The sequence below is a fragment of the Cnephaeus nilssonii genome (genome assembly GCF_951640355.1).
Source record: "Cnephaeus nilssonii genome assembly, chromosome: 11".
NCBI classification, from domain to species: Eukaryota; Metazoa; Chordata; class Mammalia; order Chiroptera; family Vespertilionidae; genus Cnephaeus; species Cnephaeus nilssonii.
The window spans coordinates 93,666,758-93,685,364 of NC_137082.1; the positions used below are offsets into that span (position 1 = coordinate 93,666,758).

The 18,607-nt window shown below is 53.1% G+C and overlaps 1 protein-coding gene across 2 annotated transcripts in view; it reads right to left on the reverse strand.

Annotated features, from left to right (window-relative positions):
* LAMA3 (laminin subunit alpha 3) overlaps positions 1-18,607 on the reverse strand; it is a 142,242-nt gene that overhangs the window by 91,034 nt on the left and 32,601 nt on the right. For both annotated transcript variants that reach the window (XM_079784239.1, XM_079784240.1), the window contains 9 exons: positions 18,004-18,066; positions 14,555-14,689; positions 10,227-10,364; positions 5,807-5,853; positions 4,477-4,576; positions 3,778-3,830; positions 3,232-3,337; positions 1,973-2,072; positions 805-961 (listed from right to left, as the gene is read on the reverse strand). In XM_079784239.1, the coding sequence (XP_079640365.1) occupies positions 805-961; positions 1,973-2,072; positions 3,232-3,337; positions 3,778-3,830; positions 4,477-4,576; positions 5,807-5,853; positions 10,227-10,364; positions 14,555-14,689; positions 18,004-18,066 (899 nt within the window). The remainder of the gene's footprint in view (positions 1-804; positions 962-1,972; positions 2,073-3,231; positions 3,338-3,777; positions 3,831-4,476; positions 4,577-5,806; positions 5,854-10,226; positions 10,365-14,554; positions 14,690-18,003; positions 18,067-18,607) is intronic.

Genomic DNA, 18,607 nt, shown 5'->3' on the forward strand with positions numbered 1-18,607 from the left:
ACAGTGAAGCGTCTCAGGTCCTGGCACCGCCTGGGAAAGGCAGCTGGACGGGGACCCTGGACGGACGGTCACGCTTGTCTAGGGCTGAATGAGAACACGGCTAGTTCTGGGTCCGCACGGGACACGGGCTGGGTTGCCAGGGTCATCAGTTTGCCTCTTTCATTCCGAGTTTCTCCCCCGAGACACACAGCTTGAGGAGACCCCCCTCGAAGAGAAACGCTGGGAACAAACCACTCAGAGACCACATGGAACGTGTTCATTGTAAATGTTACGTTCTAACGGTAAAGTGTGAACTCCCCTCCAACACTGAGCTGGGGGAGAGGGGCAGAGCGGAGGAGGCGGAGGGAAGGAGGAACGCGGGGAAGGAAAACGAAATCGCGCAGATGTAAACGCCCCACTCACCTTAGCTTCTATTTGTATAGTAATTCGGAGTTTTAAAAAGTAAAAATTAAATAAAAATTAGCAACATAAGCTGTATTGGAATCATTTAGGTCAACTTGTTTTTATTTTCCACAACTGGCTTAAAGAAAAAATTTCTCATGTTAAAATACAGCCTAATGTTGTTTGGGAAATTTCCTATAAAATGTCTCCAGAGATAAGCACCATTTTTCTTTAATCCTCTCATTTTCTGATTTGGTGACCAAATTAAACTAACAAGAAACTGTGAAATCCATATATATGTTTATCAGTTAAATCCAGCCCTACCCCGAGCCCATGACACTCCCTTATTCTCCAGGAGGAAACCAATCCTGGAGTCGGCCTTGGGGAGAGTTCACCTGAAGCGTGATGAGGTCGGCCACGCACCTGCAGAGGGGTCATCTGGGCGTACCCTCTCCAGCTGAACTCGGGGAACTCCAGGGGGTCAAACCCGAAGCGCAGTTCCCTCCCGTTGGGGGTGGTTCCGTCCTCGAGCTCGTACTTCATGTGATGCAGGTCCGGGAAGTAGTGGTTGTCTTCAGGCCTTTCACAGACAAAGAGCAGACACGCATGTCGCAGGTTGGGCTCACGGATCATCCGACGACCTGTTAATCCCGACAGCTGCCGCCCAGGACCCCACCACCCGACAGGGCGCATTACATACGACAGGCAGGGCGCTGAGCTTTCTCTCCGAAAGCTTGCTTTCACTCATGTGAACACCCACACGACACACCCAGCACCCACCCCCCCGCCCCTGCAGTCAGGTGAGGGCACGCTGAGCACATCACATGGCGGCAGCATCTTTCCAATCGTCCTTGAAGGGCACCCACAGCTCAGCAAAGTCAAGTTAGGTTCCTTACTCTAACCCACCCATCCATTCATTCATTCATTCATCCATCCATTCATCCATCCATCCATCCATCCACTCACTCACCCACCCATCCACCCACCCATCCATCACCCATCCACCCATCCATCCACCCACCCATCCACCCATCCATCCACCCACCCACCCTCCCATCCACCCATCCACCCACCCACCATCCATCCATCCATCACCATCCATCCATCCATCCATCCATCCATCCATCCATCCATCCCCATCCATCCACCCATCCATCCATCCATCCATCAACCCATCCATCACCCACCCACCCATCCACCCCTTCATCCATCCATCCATCCATCCATCCATCCATCCATCCATCCATCCACTCACAAACTTGTAGTCACTCTTCACACAAATGTTAACATCCATGTGTCAGGTACTGTTAGTAAGACCTCAGATACAGTAGTGAACATGTTAAATTTACAAGTTACATATATACACCCATGTACGATCATTAGAATGACCTTTCTATGCCTTGTTTTCTCTTAAACTTCATGCCTATTAATGGATTCCTTTCAAGAGTCCAATAATGGCCATCACAGAGAAGGGTCAAAACTATCCCAACACTTTAAGTGCAAACGACTTGAAGTTCTTCAAAATGGCACGTTTTGACACCCTGGGCACAAGCTAGCAGCAGTTAGCGGGTTTGAAGCCTCCAAGACTCACCGCTGGCACGCCTTCCCCACGACGTGTTCCCGGCACATGCACACCCCGGCGGGCCCGCTGCACATGGGGGTGACGGCCCCACCCACGTCACACCGACACCCTGAAAGTCAGGACACAGCAGGGTCACCCTCAGAGCATCTCCCGCGGGATGCCTCCCTGCCTCGAGGAGGAAGCCGTGAGCCAGGGCCCTCGGCTCTGCCCGGCCTCCAGTGTCTGGCAGGTGTTTGAAATATGTATGAGAGCCTCCCAACTGAGATGGTACGGCCCCACGTGTCCATTAGGGGGCAGTAGCTCGGAGCTGAAAGCGATTCAGCAGCTCAGTGCTGGAGGGGCTGCAGTAGAGGCAAGACGAGGGTTATGGGACATCCCCTCCCACAGCTTTATTGTTTGAAACAATAAAACCCTCGGAGTCCACCTGGAGGGACCGGAGAGCATCCCGCTGAGTGAAAGAGCCAGTCAGAGAAAGACAAGTGTCACATGATCTCACTCACGTGGACTCTAACAAACAGAGACCCCGAGACCTGGAAGCACGGAGCAGACTGTGGGGTCTCAGAGGGAAGGCGGGCGCGGGGGAGATTAACCAGGGAACTCCTATCACCTATACACGGCCCATGGACACAGACAGCGGAGTGGCGAAGGGGGGTTAGTGGGGGAAAGAGGGAGACATCCGTGATACTTTCCACAATAAAGATGAATTTAAAATAAATAAATAAAACAATATAATCTCTAAAAAATCCTGTGTGAGCGTTTTTGATCTTACAAAATATATCTTTAAAACGACTAAGCCTCAATGTCATTTACAGTGACTCCCTCATCCCAATTATGTCTTTTATTTTACTTTTAAAGTATATTTATATTGATTTCAGAGAGGGAGAGAGAGAGAGAGAGAGAGAAACATCCATGATGAGAGAGAATCATGGATTGGCTGCCTCCTGTAGCTCCCACACTGGGGATCGAGCCCGCAACCCCGGCCTGTGCCCCCAACCAGGACCCTTCAGTCCACAGGCCGACGCTCTGTCCACTGAGCCACCGGGAGGGCCCACTCGTGTGTGTTATCTTTAACCCCGCGTGTGCTGGCGCAGAGGAGCTGGCGACCCCACGTGCAGCCATCACGTTTCAACGGGAAGTTTGGCCAAGTCCTTGGACAGGAGCTTTGAGCCCGACCCCCGGGAGCCTGCAGGAGGACGAGGAACTCAGAGGAAAGGCTGCCCTGACGTGTCCATCGCCCCGCGCTTCCCTCAGGGCCCGGGCGTACGTACCTCGACACCCGAAGTAGCTGCCCGTCTCCAGAGCGAAGTACCCGCCGTCGCACGTGTCGCAGGAGCCGCCCCCGACGTGGGGCTTGCAGTGACAGTGCCCGTCGCGCTGCAGAACACGGAGCGGACGGCAAGACGGGTGAAGGCGACAGAACTCACTGCTCAAGCCTTCGACCCGTGAGGCCTCGTGTGTCATACCAAGTCGTGTGTCAGGATCTAAAAATGTCCAAAAGGCCCGGCCGGAGAGGCATCGCCCTATGAGCCAGGAGGTCACGGTTCGATTCCCGGTCACCGGGTTGCGGGCTCGATCCTCAGTGTGGGGCATGCAGGTGGCAGCCGATCAGTGATTCTCTCTCCTCATTGATGTTTCTCTCTCTCTCTCCCTCTCCCTTCCCCTCTCTCTGAAATCAATAAAACTATATTTTAAAAAATAAAAAACGTCCAAAAAGATGGCTGCACGCAGTACAATTACAGAGGCGCTAATTAACACCCTCCCACAGAACCCCAGCCAGTCGCTGCTGGCGTCCCAGGTAAATCGGCTCACGTTACCTGCCCACACTCTCCAATTCCGCTCACCGTCCCCGCCGCGTGGCACTGGCATTCTGTGGAGACAAGAGAGCGTCCTTGGGCCAAGGGGACACAGGAGCAGCCCCCAGCGCCGGGACTGCGCCATGCCGGCCCCTGCACAGGGTCACTTCCCAGCATGCTTCACAGGAGTCGGCTTGCACTGCCGAACCCTCGGGCTGGGCTGCTCTTCGGAATCCGCACCCCCACCTCCGAGGAGAAATGGCCGGTCTGTGACGGCTCCGAGACAAAGGGCAGCATCAGGGGGTTTTTAAATGAGTCGAGTGTCCAGGTCATTGCTGACATGAGAACACACTCTATTTAAGAGCAGTCACTCCACTCAGCACCTTCCGCTTCACGGCTTTGAGTCCTGCCCTGGCTTTAATCTGAGCATGAAATGGACTCAGAAAGAGTGGGCTATAGAAACCAGGCAGTCAGGACCATTGATCAAGGAGCCGCCTTCCCCAGCCACACACGCTATGGGAACAGGGTCTTCGACCCCGGTGGAGATTGTGAAAATGGCAAAGTTCTGCCAAAAGTCGGGGGAAACATGAAAACATTTATACAAACTTCCAGACGAACGGAACTGATTAAACAGCAGCTCCTTTTGGGTGCAGTCACTGAGGCAGAGACGGTGACGAGGAGGCTGCCATGGAGTGAGTCATTATGAGTAAGAAACGTGACCTGAACACCCGCTGGGGTTCTCTCGGGCCAGATTCCAGTAGAGTGGTTTACAGACGCTGCAGGTGGGACCCTCCACGTGGTGCTTGCACTGGCAGAGCCCCTTTGAAAGAAAAGCAAACCAAGATGTGACATCTCAGAGGAAGGAACCGTGTTCTGAACAAAGCTTGTCAGAGACGCATTTTGACCGTGAAAAGTAAATGAAGTGTATCCAGGAGAATAAAAGCACGGGACTGATGCCAAGTCTGCTTCATTTCTCTTATTCCTCCCTTATTTGTTACTCACATAACCCGTAGTTCTGGTTAAAACAAAATTGGAAAACAGAAAAACTTAAAAAGCACTGTGATGTATAACGCTGCCATTGTGGATTCTGGGACAGCCTGGACTACAAATTTAAGTGGAAAAGTATCTGAATATTAACATGAGAGAATCAGTAGAAATTATGTTTCTCTGAAAGTTCTGCAATAAGCATCCCTGCTCAGACCCCATCAAGATTCATAGGACGGGGGCAAACCCCTCCCCCCTGAGCTCCCCGGCCAAGAGGACAGCAATCCCTAAAGTGCTGAGAAAATAAAGAGAGTATCGCAGTGCTGTCCTGGAGTAATCTATAATAATATATAATAATAAAAGCGTAATATGCTCATTAGACAGACGTCCTTCCAGACTCAGCTGAGGCTGCAGCCACGGGACTGAGGAAGCCATCGCAGCTGCGAGGGAGGGGTCCAGGCAGCCGCTGTGGCTGCGAAGGCTTACTCTTGCATGAACTTTGTGCATTGGGCCTCTAGTCTACAATAATAAAAGCTTAATATGCTAATTAGACCGGACGTCCTTCCAGACAACCTTCTGGGTGACCTTCCAGAGGAAGCTGGGGCTGCGAGGGAAGCCCAGGTCCCGGGTGCCAGAGAGAATCCAGTGCCAGCAGCCGGGGGAAGGAAGGCCTACCCTTGCACGAATTTCATGCATCAGGCCTCTAGTGTCAAATAAGTTATACTTACTTTGTACACAGACAGTTTTATTTAATGTGAAATTAGCATTAGGTTTTCTTAATTTTAATCATGTGCTACCAGGGCTCTGTGGTGGCAACGCCCTCAGAGAAACCTACAATAATCAGGACTCCAGAGTTCACAGCTTAAAGGAACCTGTTCTTTTGTTTTTGAAAAGAACTCACAATATCACATTTGCATCTTGAAAATGAGCAGTGACCTTGTTAAGCAGTTAGGCCTCAGGCCTTGATTTAATTTACTTTTAATTTCAGGAAACTCCCAACTGTGCTCGTCTTTAAAAGCACCAGAATGATAGTGAGAATCGCAGCCTTTTGTGACTGTCCACTCACCAAACTGGCATCCAGGGTGCCGGCCAGGTCGCAGGGAATGCTGGGGCCTGTGTAGGATTCAAAAACGTGGTCAGCTTCTGGGGTTTAGTGTTTATTTGTTTGTCTCCTTGTTTTGATGTTTTGAGTTTCAAAGTTTTACTTGTTTTTAAAAACAGTTCACCTAGCCCAGCTGGCGTGGCTCAGTGGTTGAGCATCAACCTATGAACCAGGAGGTCACGGTTTGATTCCTGGTCAGGGCACATGCCCAGGTTGTGGGCTCCATCCCCAGTGGGGGGTGTGCAGGAGGCAGCTGATCAATGATTCTCTCTCATCATTGATGTTTCTATCTTTCTCTCCCTCTCCTTTCCTCTCTGAAATCAATAAAAATATACAAAAAATAAAAATAGTTCATCTACATTTTATTTTTTTATATGTGGGTGGCAAGGACATTGCAGGTAATTCAGAAAAAGGCATCCAAATAATCTTATGGTCTTAATTCCCAAACCACCCCCTTTGCCAACAAATAAGTCTAGTATCTGCCCACAACTGAAAGTTCTTTCCCCCCATTTTTTCCCATTACAGTTTACATTCAATATTATTTTGTACTAAAGGCCCAGTGCACGAAATTCGTGCACTGAGGCGGGGGGGGGGGGGGGGTGTTCCTCAGCCCAGCCTGCACCCTCGCCAATCTGGGACCCCTCGGGGGATGTCCGACACAGGGATTGGGCCTAAACCGGCAGTCGGACATCCCTCTCACAATCTGGGACTGCTGGCTCCCAACTGCTCGCCTGCCTGCCTGCCAACCTGATCACCCCCTAACTGCTCCCCTGCCAACCTGATTGATGCCTAACTGCTCCCCTGCCGGCCCGATTGCCCCCCAACTGCCTTCCCCTGCCAGCCTGGTCGCCCCCAACTGCCCTCCCCTGCTGATCCAGTCACTCACAACTGCCCTCCCCTGCCAGCCCAATTGCCCCCAACTGCCCTCTCCTGCTGGCCCAGTCACCCACAACTGCCCTCCCCTGCCAGCCTGGTCGCCCCTAACTACCTTTCCCTGCCGGCCTGGTCGCCCCCAACTGTCCTCCCCTGTAGGCCTGGTTGCCCCTAACTGCCCTCCCCTGCGGGTCATATTGTGGTGGCCATCTTGTGACCACATGGGGGTGGCCATCTTGTGCGAGGTTGTGATGGTAAATTTGCATGTTACCTCTTTATTATATAGTATTAGTTTCATATATACAGCACAGTGGTTAGATAATCCTATACAAGGTGTTCCCCCAATATTCCCAGTGCCCACCTGGCCTCATGCATAGCGATTGCAATATTACTGACTACATTCTCGATGCTGTACTTTACACCTGTGACTGTTTTGTAACGACCAATCTGAACTTCTCAATCCCTTCACCTTTTTCACCCAGTCCCCCCACCCCTCCCCTCTGGCCACCATCAGTCAGTTCTCTGTATCTGTGAGTCCGTTTTGTTTATTTATTTTATTCTTTAGATTCCACATATAAGTGAAATCATAAGGTATTTCTCTGACTTATTTCACTTCCCATACAATCCTCTAGGTCCACCCACGCTGTTGCAAATGGTTGAGATTCCGTTCTTTTTTATTCCATGTTATGGATGCACCACAGCGTTCTCACCACTGGTCTATTGAAGAGCGTTTGGGTGGCTTCCATATCTTGGCTGTTGTAACTAACACTGCAATGGACACAGGGCACAAAAGACCCCACTCAGCCACCGCAATCATGACAAAGCTGAGGTGTGCAGCCACCTGATGTCAGGCCACAGAGCTGGCATAAAAGCAGACGTGGAGATCAGTGCACAGACTAAAGAGCCCAGAAATAAGCCCACGCCTCCACGGCCAGTTAGTATTTGATAAAGGAGGCGAGAAAATACAGTGGGGTAAGACAGCCTATTCGGTTAATGGGGTTGGGAAAACTGGACAGATAGATACATGCAAAAAAACCAAATGAAACTAGACCACCACCGTATGCCACATACAAGAATAAATTCAAAATGAACGGAAGACTTAAATGTAAGACTCGAAACCATAAAACCCTAGAAGAAAACACAGGCAGTAAAACCTCAGGTATTCCTCTTAGCAATATTTTTTCTGATAAATCTCCTCAGTTGAGGGAAACAAAAGAAAAAAATAAATAAATGGGACTTCCTCAAAATAACAAGTTTTGCACAGCAAAGACAACCATCAACAATATGAAAAGGACACCTACTGAATGGGGGGAGATACTCGCTAATGCCACATCTGATAAGGGGTTAACATCCAAAATGTGTAAAAGTTCACTTCTAACTGAAGATGCAGGAGACTGGGGGAGAGAGACACTAGAATTTTGAGCATCTTTAGGATTTCCCAGAAGAGGGCGATATTGTACTAAGGAATTCTTTTAACCGTCCAATTACAAAGTTCCAGAATCTGTCAGTACATTTTTTTGTTAAGCAAGACCCAGTTCCCTAAATGTCACAATCCCCTGTTCCTCGTGTGTACTACAGTATTTCTAAAATTAGCTTGTTTTGCTGCCTTAGTCAATACAGGATTACAAGCCCAATGCAACCTCTCTCCAGCGAGCAGGGACCTTGCAATCTCTCGTTTACTCTTGTACAGCGTTAGAATGAAGAGGGTTGGGTAAGCTGCTGTGAGCCGGGCTCATCCAACAATTTAAGTAAATCCATAGCTATTTGTTTTCTTACAAGTTGTTCCATATATATATATATATATATATATATATATATATATATATATTGCATTTATTGTCTCCTCTTGGTCTGTTTCAGTTTCTTCCCTAATGATATTCCCTATCTATCATCTATCATCTATCTATCTATCAATCTATCATCTCTCTATCTCCATTTCTCCATCTCTCCATCTCCATCTCCTTTTCTCTCCAGGCTCCCTCGCCTTCCTCTGTAAGGTCAACACAGTCTTCCCGCCCTTGTGGTTCTCCTTGTTGGCTTCTTCCCACGCTGACCAGTGCTGCCCTCTAGCTCTGAGGAAGTCGGCTGCCCAGCCCCACTGCCCGCTGCCTCAGCACTTCCCGGGATCCCCTCCCCTCCGGACCCTGTGGAGGTGAGCGGTCAGCCCCAGACAGCCTCCTTCAAGCCTTCTCTGAGACAAGCCACGCCCACTGGCGACGGCTACAACTTCCATCCACAAAAACCCTGGTCTCCCGAGGGTTCTGGTGAGCGAGGCTCTGGGTCCAGTCGGAGCCGTGGCCCTGTCTTCGATGGCTCAGATGCAGGGCTCCAAGCGCCATCGGGAGCTGAGGGCCTGAGAACACCACCTTCTCTCGTTTTAAAAATATGTTTTTATTGATTTCAGAGAGAAGGAGAGAGATAGGAACATCAGTGAGAGAGAACCATGGATCAGCTGCCTCCTGCACGCCCCACACTGGGGATCAAGCACGCAGCCTGGGCATGTACCCTGACCGACGGTGACCTCCTGGTTCATAGGTCGACACTCAACCCCTGAGCCATGCCGGCCGGGTGAAAACCGTCCTCCCTGGGGAGTCTGACTCGGCCTTTCACAAACACCTTATCCACAGAGAGAGGGTCCCGAAGCCTTGGTCGGAGCCACCTGCCCTGGGGGCTGCGGCGCCTGGAGCACCCGAGATTCCGCGAGCATCTTATGTCCACGGCCTCGGCCATGGAGCACGCAGACTCTCCCTCATGTCCATCGAGGGATAAGCACCAACTCACAACAACGTTTCCTCCTCATCTCACTCTTTCAAACCGCCTAAGCTCTGGTCCAGCCCCGCACCTGCCCCTCACACCTGTGCTGAGGAAGATGACATGGTCCCCTCGAGGCCGGGGGTGGGCAGAACCCCAGCGAAGGCCCCGCCCAGCTGCCCACAGAGGACCTGCTGGACACCCCTCGGGATCCAAGAGAGGCTGGGATGCCTGGGAGGGGGAGGAGATGGGCTTGGCTGAGGGCCACCCTCGCCACCCAGAGAGTTTACATGCGAATCAAGAAACACAAGTTTGGCCGGACGGCGTGGCTCAGTGGATAGAGCGTCGGTCTGTGGACTGAAGGGTCCCAGGTTCAATTCCGGTCAAGGGCATGAACCTTGGTTGCAGATTTGGTCGGGGTGCGTGCCGGAGGCAACCAATTGATGTTTCTCTCTCGGTGTCTCTCCCCCTCCCTTCCACTCTCTCTAAAAAGCAATGAAAAAATATCCTCAGATGAGGATTAACAAAAATAAAAATAAACACAAATTTTTAACACATGGGATTAATTTTAGGCATAAATCCTTGAGTCCTTAGAGAATGCAAGTCTGAAACTGCGCAGGCGTTTTCAATGGACCTGAATCGGGGAGGAAGCAGGCAGATGTGGGTCTCACGCAGCTGTGAGCCGTGAGGGTCTGCAGGGCTGCAGGCTGCTCGGCGAGGTGGCAGCACAGGGCCCCCCACGGTTCTGGCGCCCCCTTACCTGAGCAGCGGGGGAAGTCAGGGTGGCCCGAGAGACACCGGTCACAGCGCCGTCCCGTGATCCCCGGGCGGCACGCGCACTGGCCCGTCGCTGGGCTGCAGGGTGCCGGGTAGGAGCCGAGGGCTGAGCACTGGCAGGCTGCGGGAGAGACGCCAGTCAGACCCGAGGTGGGGGCAGGACCTGGGTACCCCACGGGACGGAACCCGGGAGACCCAAGGCCAGTCCCAGCTCCGCCTCCTGTTAGACCTGGAACCTGCCCCGTGGCCAATGCCCAGAGCCTGCTTCCCTTCTCTGCGCGGAGTAAGACCCGTGTCCGCGGGACCCGGCTGCTGCAGCATGAAGTCAGATCACCCGTGCAGAGCGGGGCGAGGCCTGGCTGAGGTGAGCACTCAGTAAGCGCAGTGGGTTTTGTCTTTGTTGTTAGTTTCACATTCGGCAAGACGGGCTGGTCGTGAGCCAGGGTTTGGGAAACGCAGAATGCCCTCCACTGTGTGGGTGGGCCTCATCCAATCAGGCGAAGGCGTTAGGAGAGAAGATTGAGGTCCCAAAGGAAGAAGGAATTCCGCCTCCAAATTGCCCTGGGACTCAAGCGGCAACATTACCTCTTCCCTGTCTCGCCGGCCACAGGCCTGCTCGCAGATTTTGGACTTGCCAGCCCCCATGATCCTGTGAGCTGATTCCTTAAAATAACTATCTATGTATGCACACACACACACTCACATACTCACACACACACACACACACATACAAACTCACACATACACACACACATACTCACACATACACACACTCACATACACACAGACTCATATACACACATATACACACACACACACTCACACACACATACACACACTCATACACACTCACATGCATCCTGCTGGTTCTGTTGTTTGGGTTTTTTAAAATATATTTTTATTGATTTCAGAGAGGAAGGGAGAAAGAGAGAGAAACATCAATGATGAGAGAAAATCACTGATTGGCTGCCTCCTGCACGCCCCCCACCGGGGATGGAGCAGGCAACCTGGGGATGGAGCAGGCAACCCGGGCATGTGCCCTGACCGGGAATGGGAACCACGACCTCCTGGTTCGTAGGTTGAGGCTCAACCACTGAGCCCCGCCGGCCGGGCTGGATCTGTTTTCCTTGAGAAGCTGAAGAAGACGGCTCTGTGGGCTGTTTCTGCCCTGAAGGAAAGTGCATGCCCAGAGAAGAGCACTCAGGCTGGTGAGCAGAGCGAGAGGAACCCGGAGCTCAGGGGGCAGCTCTGGCCGTAATAGCGGGTGACACCCACGCTGGCCTCAGGGCCGCAAGGGCCGGCCAGGGAGCTGGGGAGGTGCAGCTGCACTTTAGAGGGAAACCAAGACCCAACCTTCCCGCAGCCGCAGACGGGGCTTAAACTGTGAGTTGCTCAACCTGGCACCTCCCCCTCGTCTCAATCCAGCCGCCACTGAAGACCGCCAGGCCTCCCCCCTCCCCCCCCCCCATCCCCACCCCAGGCCCCAGTGCTGGCAGCCCTGCTCACTCCTGGAAGCGCGACGAGGCTGCACAACTATTTAACGCGTGTTGTTCTGGCCCGGGTCCTTGGTGTCTGCAGTGTTTTCCTTCTCATCTCACTGTCTCTGCTTTGGGGCATGTTGACTCCCAAAGAGGACTTTAAAGGAACGATAAACGGTCTAAGGTGACAGCTTGCCTGCTGTCCCAGTGTCTCCAGCACCAGGCACAGGCCTGGTCCCAGGACAGGCTGAGGGGAACCTGGTAAACCTCCCATGTAACTACGACGTCCTCCCACCATCAGCTGTGTAGGCTCCCAATGCGCCTTCTCTCGCTGAACCTGCCACGCTGCTGGAGCCATGGCACAAATTTGGCTCAGACTTCCCCCTCCCCCGCCCAGGCCTCGGGGTCCTATTTACCTCCCAGGAGTCCTAGCCAGAACCCTTCCCTCCGCCCCATCGCCGTCGGCTGGAGCACCTGGCCTCTTCTCTACACGAGTGCGTCTGACTTGTGGGCTGTGGTGACAGACAGAATGTTACCCTTGGGCTGCAACGTATTTACAGGTTTTCTAAGCAACGGCCTGTTGCCACAACCCTATGGCCACAGCCACCTCCAAGGGGTGGGAGAGAAAGGAAGAGGAGGAGAAAATAAAGAGAAAGGATGCCCAGCCGGCGGGCTCAGTGGGTGAGCATCAACCTATGAACCAGGAGGTCCCGGGTTAAATTCCCAGTCAGGGCACATGCCCGGGTTGTGGGCTCGATCCCCAGTGTGGGGCGTGCAGGAGGCAGCTGATCTATGATTCTCTCTCCTTATTGATGTTTCTATCTCTTTCTCCCTCTTCCTTTTTCTCTGAAATCAATATATACACACATGTGTGTGTGTGTGTGTGTGTGTGTGTGTGTGTGTATTTTAAAGGAGAGGAAGGCAGGAATGAGGGGCGGAAGGAGGGAAAGATGGGAGGACATGGGAGGAGAAAAGGGAAGAGTCACCCCGAATGACCAAGTTGGCCTAGAAAGCCCAGTTGTGTTGTGTGCTTGCCGATAGGAGCTGGACCAGACGCCCCATAATTACAATGATGAACACACAGACGGCCTCCAACCCGGCCTCAGGCTAACTCACACCTACAAGCAAGTGCGGAGCTGGGAGGGAGTCGAAGTTAAAGGGAGAGAAACACGGCACTGCACTACGAGAAGTCTGGAGTAAATTACGTTAGAGCAAACCACGAGGGCAGGGCTGCAGTTGGCAGAACAACTTAGGGTTTAAACTCCTTTCCTGGAAGGACTCTAACATCTTTAAAGCAGCAGAGAGCAACGCCCTGGGAGCACGTCCCGGCTGGAACACACTGACCACCCGGCGTGGCATTGGGGTCACGTTGGTTTGGTTCTGAAATTCAATAGGCCCAGCACGCAACTCCGTCTCAAAAGACAATAAATTAGAAGACGGGTCGGACCTTGACGCTCGCTTGGCCACGCTCAGGTCTCAGTGCGTCTGCGCTCCAGCCACTGGCCTCAGAGCCGCCCTCCAGGAGGGAACTGTGAAAGGTCACAAAGCACCGGTGGGTGTGGCTCCGTGGCTGGAGCACCGGCCTAAGCACCGAAGGGTCTCGGGCTCAATTCCCGTCAGGGCACCTACCTAGGTTGCGGGTTTGATTCCCTGTCGGGGTGCGAATGGGAGGCAGCCAATTGATGTTTCTCCCACCAATGTTTCTCTCTCCCTCTCCTTCCTCTCCCAGGGCAGGTCTGGACACACAGCCTCGGGCCGGAAGAGGTGGTGGGTTTGTGGCTGTTGCTCCCTCTCCAGGAATGCCCTGCCTCCTCCCTCCCACCTGGCGGGCTCCTCCACTCCGCCCAGAGGCCACCTTCTCTGCAGCTGCCTGTGTGCAGGCGCCTCCAGGCCCGGGGCCTGACCTCCAGAGGAGGAGGGAGGGCCAGGGCCAGGGCAGCCCTCACATGCGTGTCTGTAAGTCAGGAATTTATTGATGCGGAGATTATAATGTGATTCTGTTAAAAACCTGCTCTTGGAAAATACAGATAAACTCAATATTTTTAAAAGCCATTTTCATTGGTCATTTGTTCATTTAAATGTCAATATAAATTCATAGTCATGAGTTACTCAATAATCACATCAATTTTTAAATTATTTTTAAAATATTTTTTTATTGATTTCAGAGAGGGAGAGAGAGAAACATCATTGATGAGAGAGAATCACTGATCGGCTGCCTCTTGCACACCCCACACTGGGGATCGAGCCCACAACCCGGGCCTGTGCCCTGACAGGGAATTGAACCATGACCTCCTGGTTCATAGGTCAACGCTCACCCACTGAGCCACGCTGGTCGGGCAAGTTACTTTTTTAAATCTCAACAGGCTGCCATTGACTTCCCCTTTTCTCACTGTACTCCTGGGCAAGCGTCTGGCCGTCTCTCCGTTCACACGAGGACGATGCTGACAGGGCCTCGTGGAGACGGCTGACGTGTGAGTATGAAGTTCCTGTTTAATAAACGCGGGCCACACGGCTCTGCCGAAACAGCCTCTGCCTTCCCTTCGCGGAGAAGACTTACCGGGGACTGACACCCCTGGGCCATACAGCCTCTGCCTTCCCTTCGCGGAGAAGGCTTACCGGGGACTGACACCCCTGGGCCATACAGCCTCTGCCTTCCCTTCGAGATGACTTACCGGGGACTGACACCCCTGGGCCATACAGCCTCTGCTGACACCCCTGGGGCCTTCCCTTCGAGATGACTTACCGGGGACTGACACCCCTGGGCCATACAGCCTCTGCCTTCCCTTCGAGATGACTTACCGGGAACTGACACCCCTGGGCCGTGGCCACTCACCTTGGCAGATGGGGAACGAGTAGAAGCCCAGGCGGCAGGCGGCACACCGGGGGCCCTCGACCCCCGGGCGGCACAGGCACCTCCCGTGTGCGTCACAGATTTCGGGGAGCACTCCTTCGAAGTCACAGTCACAGCCTGGGGAGGAGAAGAGGCTTTGGGGGTCTCCCTCCTCCTTCCCTCTGCCAGCTCCTCCCTCCCTCAGGTTTCTGTCGGGAAAACAGATGATGCATTATCCACGGCGTACCGACATCCTTAACCCCAGAGACCACATCTTCAAGGGAAAGAAAACAAATACTCAGGCAAACTCATAGGTGCACTAAGAAGCATCGGGGGGGGGGGGGGGGGCATCCATTTGCAAAACACCTTTTACACTCTTTTCATGTCTAATCCTGTGAGGACACCCGCCCCCGCCGCCCAAATCTGAGCTTTGCATAGTAAAACTTCCATCTAATAGATTCCCATCAGATGGGAAACTGGTGAGGGCTGCGCACAGGCCTTGTCTGGGCCTGGTACACAGTAGGCACCAGTCAGAGTGCAATGAGTGAAGAACACGCTAATCATATGAATGAAGAACATGCTAATCATATGAATGAAGAACACGCTAAGTATGTGAGGCTGGAGTTCTCAGTAAACACCGTTCCTCGAATTCCATCTGATTGGCATCTACTCGGAGCTTCAAAACCGAGATATCCGAATTCGCAGGTCCCCCTCTCCCTCCTGATCTGGCCGGTCTCCCTGGCAACAGTGACTGCCCGCCCTATGGCCAATGAGATGCCTGGCCCAGCAGACACACAGCCAGGATAGCCCCCCCCAGGCTGCTCCCCAACCTCAGGGTCTCACCCTCAGTCCTATCCCCACTGACCTCGAAACCTGGACTCCTAGCAAAGTGACTGGGGACTCGAACCTTTTTGTGGTGTTTGTCCAACGTGGGGACAGCCAGCTTTGGGCCACGTGGGTGGCTCTGCAGAACCACCTGGGGGTGTCAGTCTCCCACCGTAAGCACCCCCCCACTCCATCTCTCTGCAGCTGTCAATCTTGCTTTTCACTGCTCTCCCTTTGAACTTGGGAGAAAGAGTGTAATGGTGGCTGGTGTCCCCAGGAGTGGGTGTTTGACCCCCTGCCATGTCCAACAGCACCCCCAAAAGTGTGTCTATTTACACTGACTTCCTAAAGTCAACCTTAAGTGGATACAACTAAGCAGTTGGACCTGGAGAACCCTAATAGTATTCAAAGTCATGAAATACAGTAAAACCCGCAAACGCTCTGATCTGACACTGTTCTGTCCTTCTGCTCCAACACTCCTGTGTCTGAGACTGAGCGAGTGGGTTTTCCAGGCCAGCAGTGCCTGTGCTGGCCGCCCACTGGGGCCTCCAGGTAAACCCGCTGCTCGCTGGGGCCTCCGGGTAAACCCGCTGCTCACTGGGGCCTCCGGGTAAACCCGCTGCTCGCTGGGACCTCTGGGTAAACCCGCTGCTCGCTGGGACCTCCGGGTAAACCCGCTGCTCGCTGGGACCTCCGGGTAAACCCGCTGCTCGCTGGGACCTCCGGGTAAACCCGCTGCTCGCTGGGACCTCTGGGTAAACCCGCTGCTCGCTGGGACCTCCGGGTAAACCCGCTGCTCGCTGGGACCTCCGGGTAAACCCGCTGCTCGCTGGGACCTCCGGGTAAACCCGCTGCTCGCTGGGGCCTCCGGGTAAACCCGCTGCTCGCTGGGGCCTCCGGGTAAACCCGCTGCTCGCTGGGACCTCCGGGTAAACCCGCTGCTCGCTGGGACCTCCGGGTAAACCCGCTGCTCGCTGGGGCCTCCGGGTAAACCCGCTGCTCGCTGAGGCCTCCGGGTAAACCCACCCGTGTCAGTAAACAGAGTCCTAAGGGAGCACTGCCACGTCACGCATCGACGTACTGTCCATCGCTGCTCATACAACAGCAGAGCTGAGCCCTGCACCGTTGCCTGCACAGCTGGACTATTCCCTATTGGACCCTTTACAGGAAAGCCTGCCAACCGCCGAGTGGGAGCTTTTACTAACGAGAGGAAGAGACAAGTATCAGAATCATCTGGAAACTTGCTCAAACCAACAGCCTGGGCTTCGCCCCTGGAAATCTAGATTAAGATCTGGGTGAGCCCTGGCTGGTTTGGCTCAGTGATTAGAGCGTCGGACCAAAGTGTCTTGGGTTTGATTCCCGGTTGAGGGCACCTATCTCGGTGGCAAGTTTGATCCCAGCCCTGGTAGGGGCACGTGCGGGAGGCAACCAATTGATGTTTCTCTCTCTCTCCCTTTTCCCCCCTCCCTCTGTCTTTCTCTCCCCCTCCCTCCTTCCTCCCATCCCTCTGTCCCCCTTTCCTCCCTTCCACTCTCTCTAGAAATCAATTTAAAAAAATCCTCCGATGAGGATTGAAAAAAAAAAAAGATGGGGGTGACACACAGGGATTTATATCTTGGAAAAGCACGGGCTCTGCAGCCCAGCCCTGTGAGAGCCACGGTCAGAAGCCATGGCCGTCCGTGGGCCGTAAGGAGTTACATCCTCAGGGCTGGAGGGGCGGTGCTCCCAGCCCCACATGTCCTCGCTGTGGAGATGTTGAGCTTCTCACGTTCCCTGCCAGGCTGAGCCCCAGACCTGCCTCTTTAAAATGCACGAATAAACGGCATCTGCCCTCACTTCCCAGAGCCATCCAACTGGTCTAGTTAAACGTCTCTCCCAAAAGGCTGCCTTCCAGGCTTCCCTGAGATTTGGTAACAGACTCTGCACTCCCTTTCAAGTTCAATTAAACTTCTTTCCCGAAGTCCCCACCAGCCCGCTCCTCCTCCGGGAGGAAAGGGAATTGAACAACAAAGGGGGGCGACAATCGGGAGACCTAACCATTCCTGAGACCAGAGACGGGAAAGGGGAGATGTGCTGTAATTAAAGCTCAAAGCTAGGCCCATCCCAGGCAATGAACAGCATTCGAGGAAGCACTTGCTCAGACCCACTGTGGGCAGGAGACTGGGGTCGGTCCTGGGGGTTAGAAACCACGTCAGGCAGAGCTGATGTCCCCAATGACATGTGTCTGACAGAAACATAAGACAACACTCCACATAACATGTGGCACCCCGTATGGTCAGAGGCAGAGGGAGGGCGGAAGCAGGCAACAGCATAGGGCGGTCGACTGGATCACGCTACGCCTGACCCCGGTGAGCCCTGGGTGCTGCCCCAATCCTGGGACACTCCCCACGCCCGCCCGCTCCCCACGTGAGAGGACGGCTCCTTCCTCCCTTCTCCCTCCTCAACCCCAAGGCCTCCTCCCACCCTCACTCTCTGCCTCGGGCCTGGATTCTTATTTCACAGAAGAAAAGGAACCACCAGGAGAGCTCACCTGGGACCCGCCTCAAGGCACCTGCCACGCCCCCTATTGGCCAGGAAGTAGAGGAAGAGGAGGGAGCATCGCATTCTTGTGGCCCTTAAGTCGTTACCTTTTATATCTCCAGCTACTGGGTCTTCTGGACTTGGAGCAGAAACAGGGAAAACAGGAATTCCTAGAAAGATATTTATTAAAAAGTACAGAGGAGGATTAGGGGGACAGGGAAGTAGAATATTAAACTGGAAGAAGCCCTAACTTGCTGAAAGGCGGCCGGGGAGACAAAGTAAAGAGGCACTCAATTTAACACGCATCTGGTCATGGAGACCAGGCTGGCCAGGCGTCTGGCGTGTGTGCTAATGAACAGAAGTCGATGGTTTGCGCTCACGTAGCTAAGTCTCGGTCTAAGGAGGGTGGCCTGACATCTTTAACACCTTTATTGTAAAATGGAGACGAGCTTTTCGAAGATGTTTTCTTTCAAGATTTCTCCCCCAAATTTTGTTTATACCATAGTATTACTTCAAGATTCCTTTTTTCACTAAACAGGCAAACATGATTTCTGCTCAGCCTCTACCCACTGAGATTCTAGGTTGCTTAAGTCCTGAGGTGGTCCTGTTGTATTCTGGCCTAAAATTGGTTCCTTTAAACATAAGATAATCATATAGTGTGCTCTTCGGACTAGGATACTCAACAGCACTAGTTTAACAATTACCCCGGCC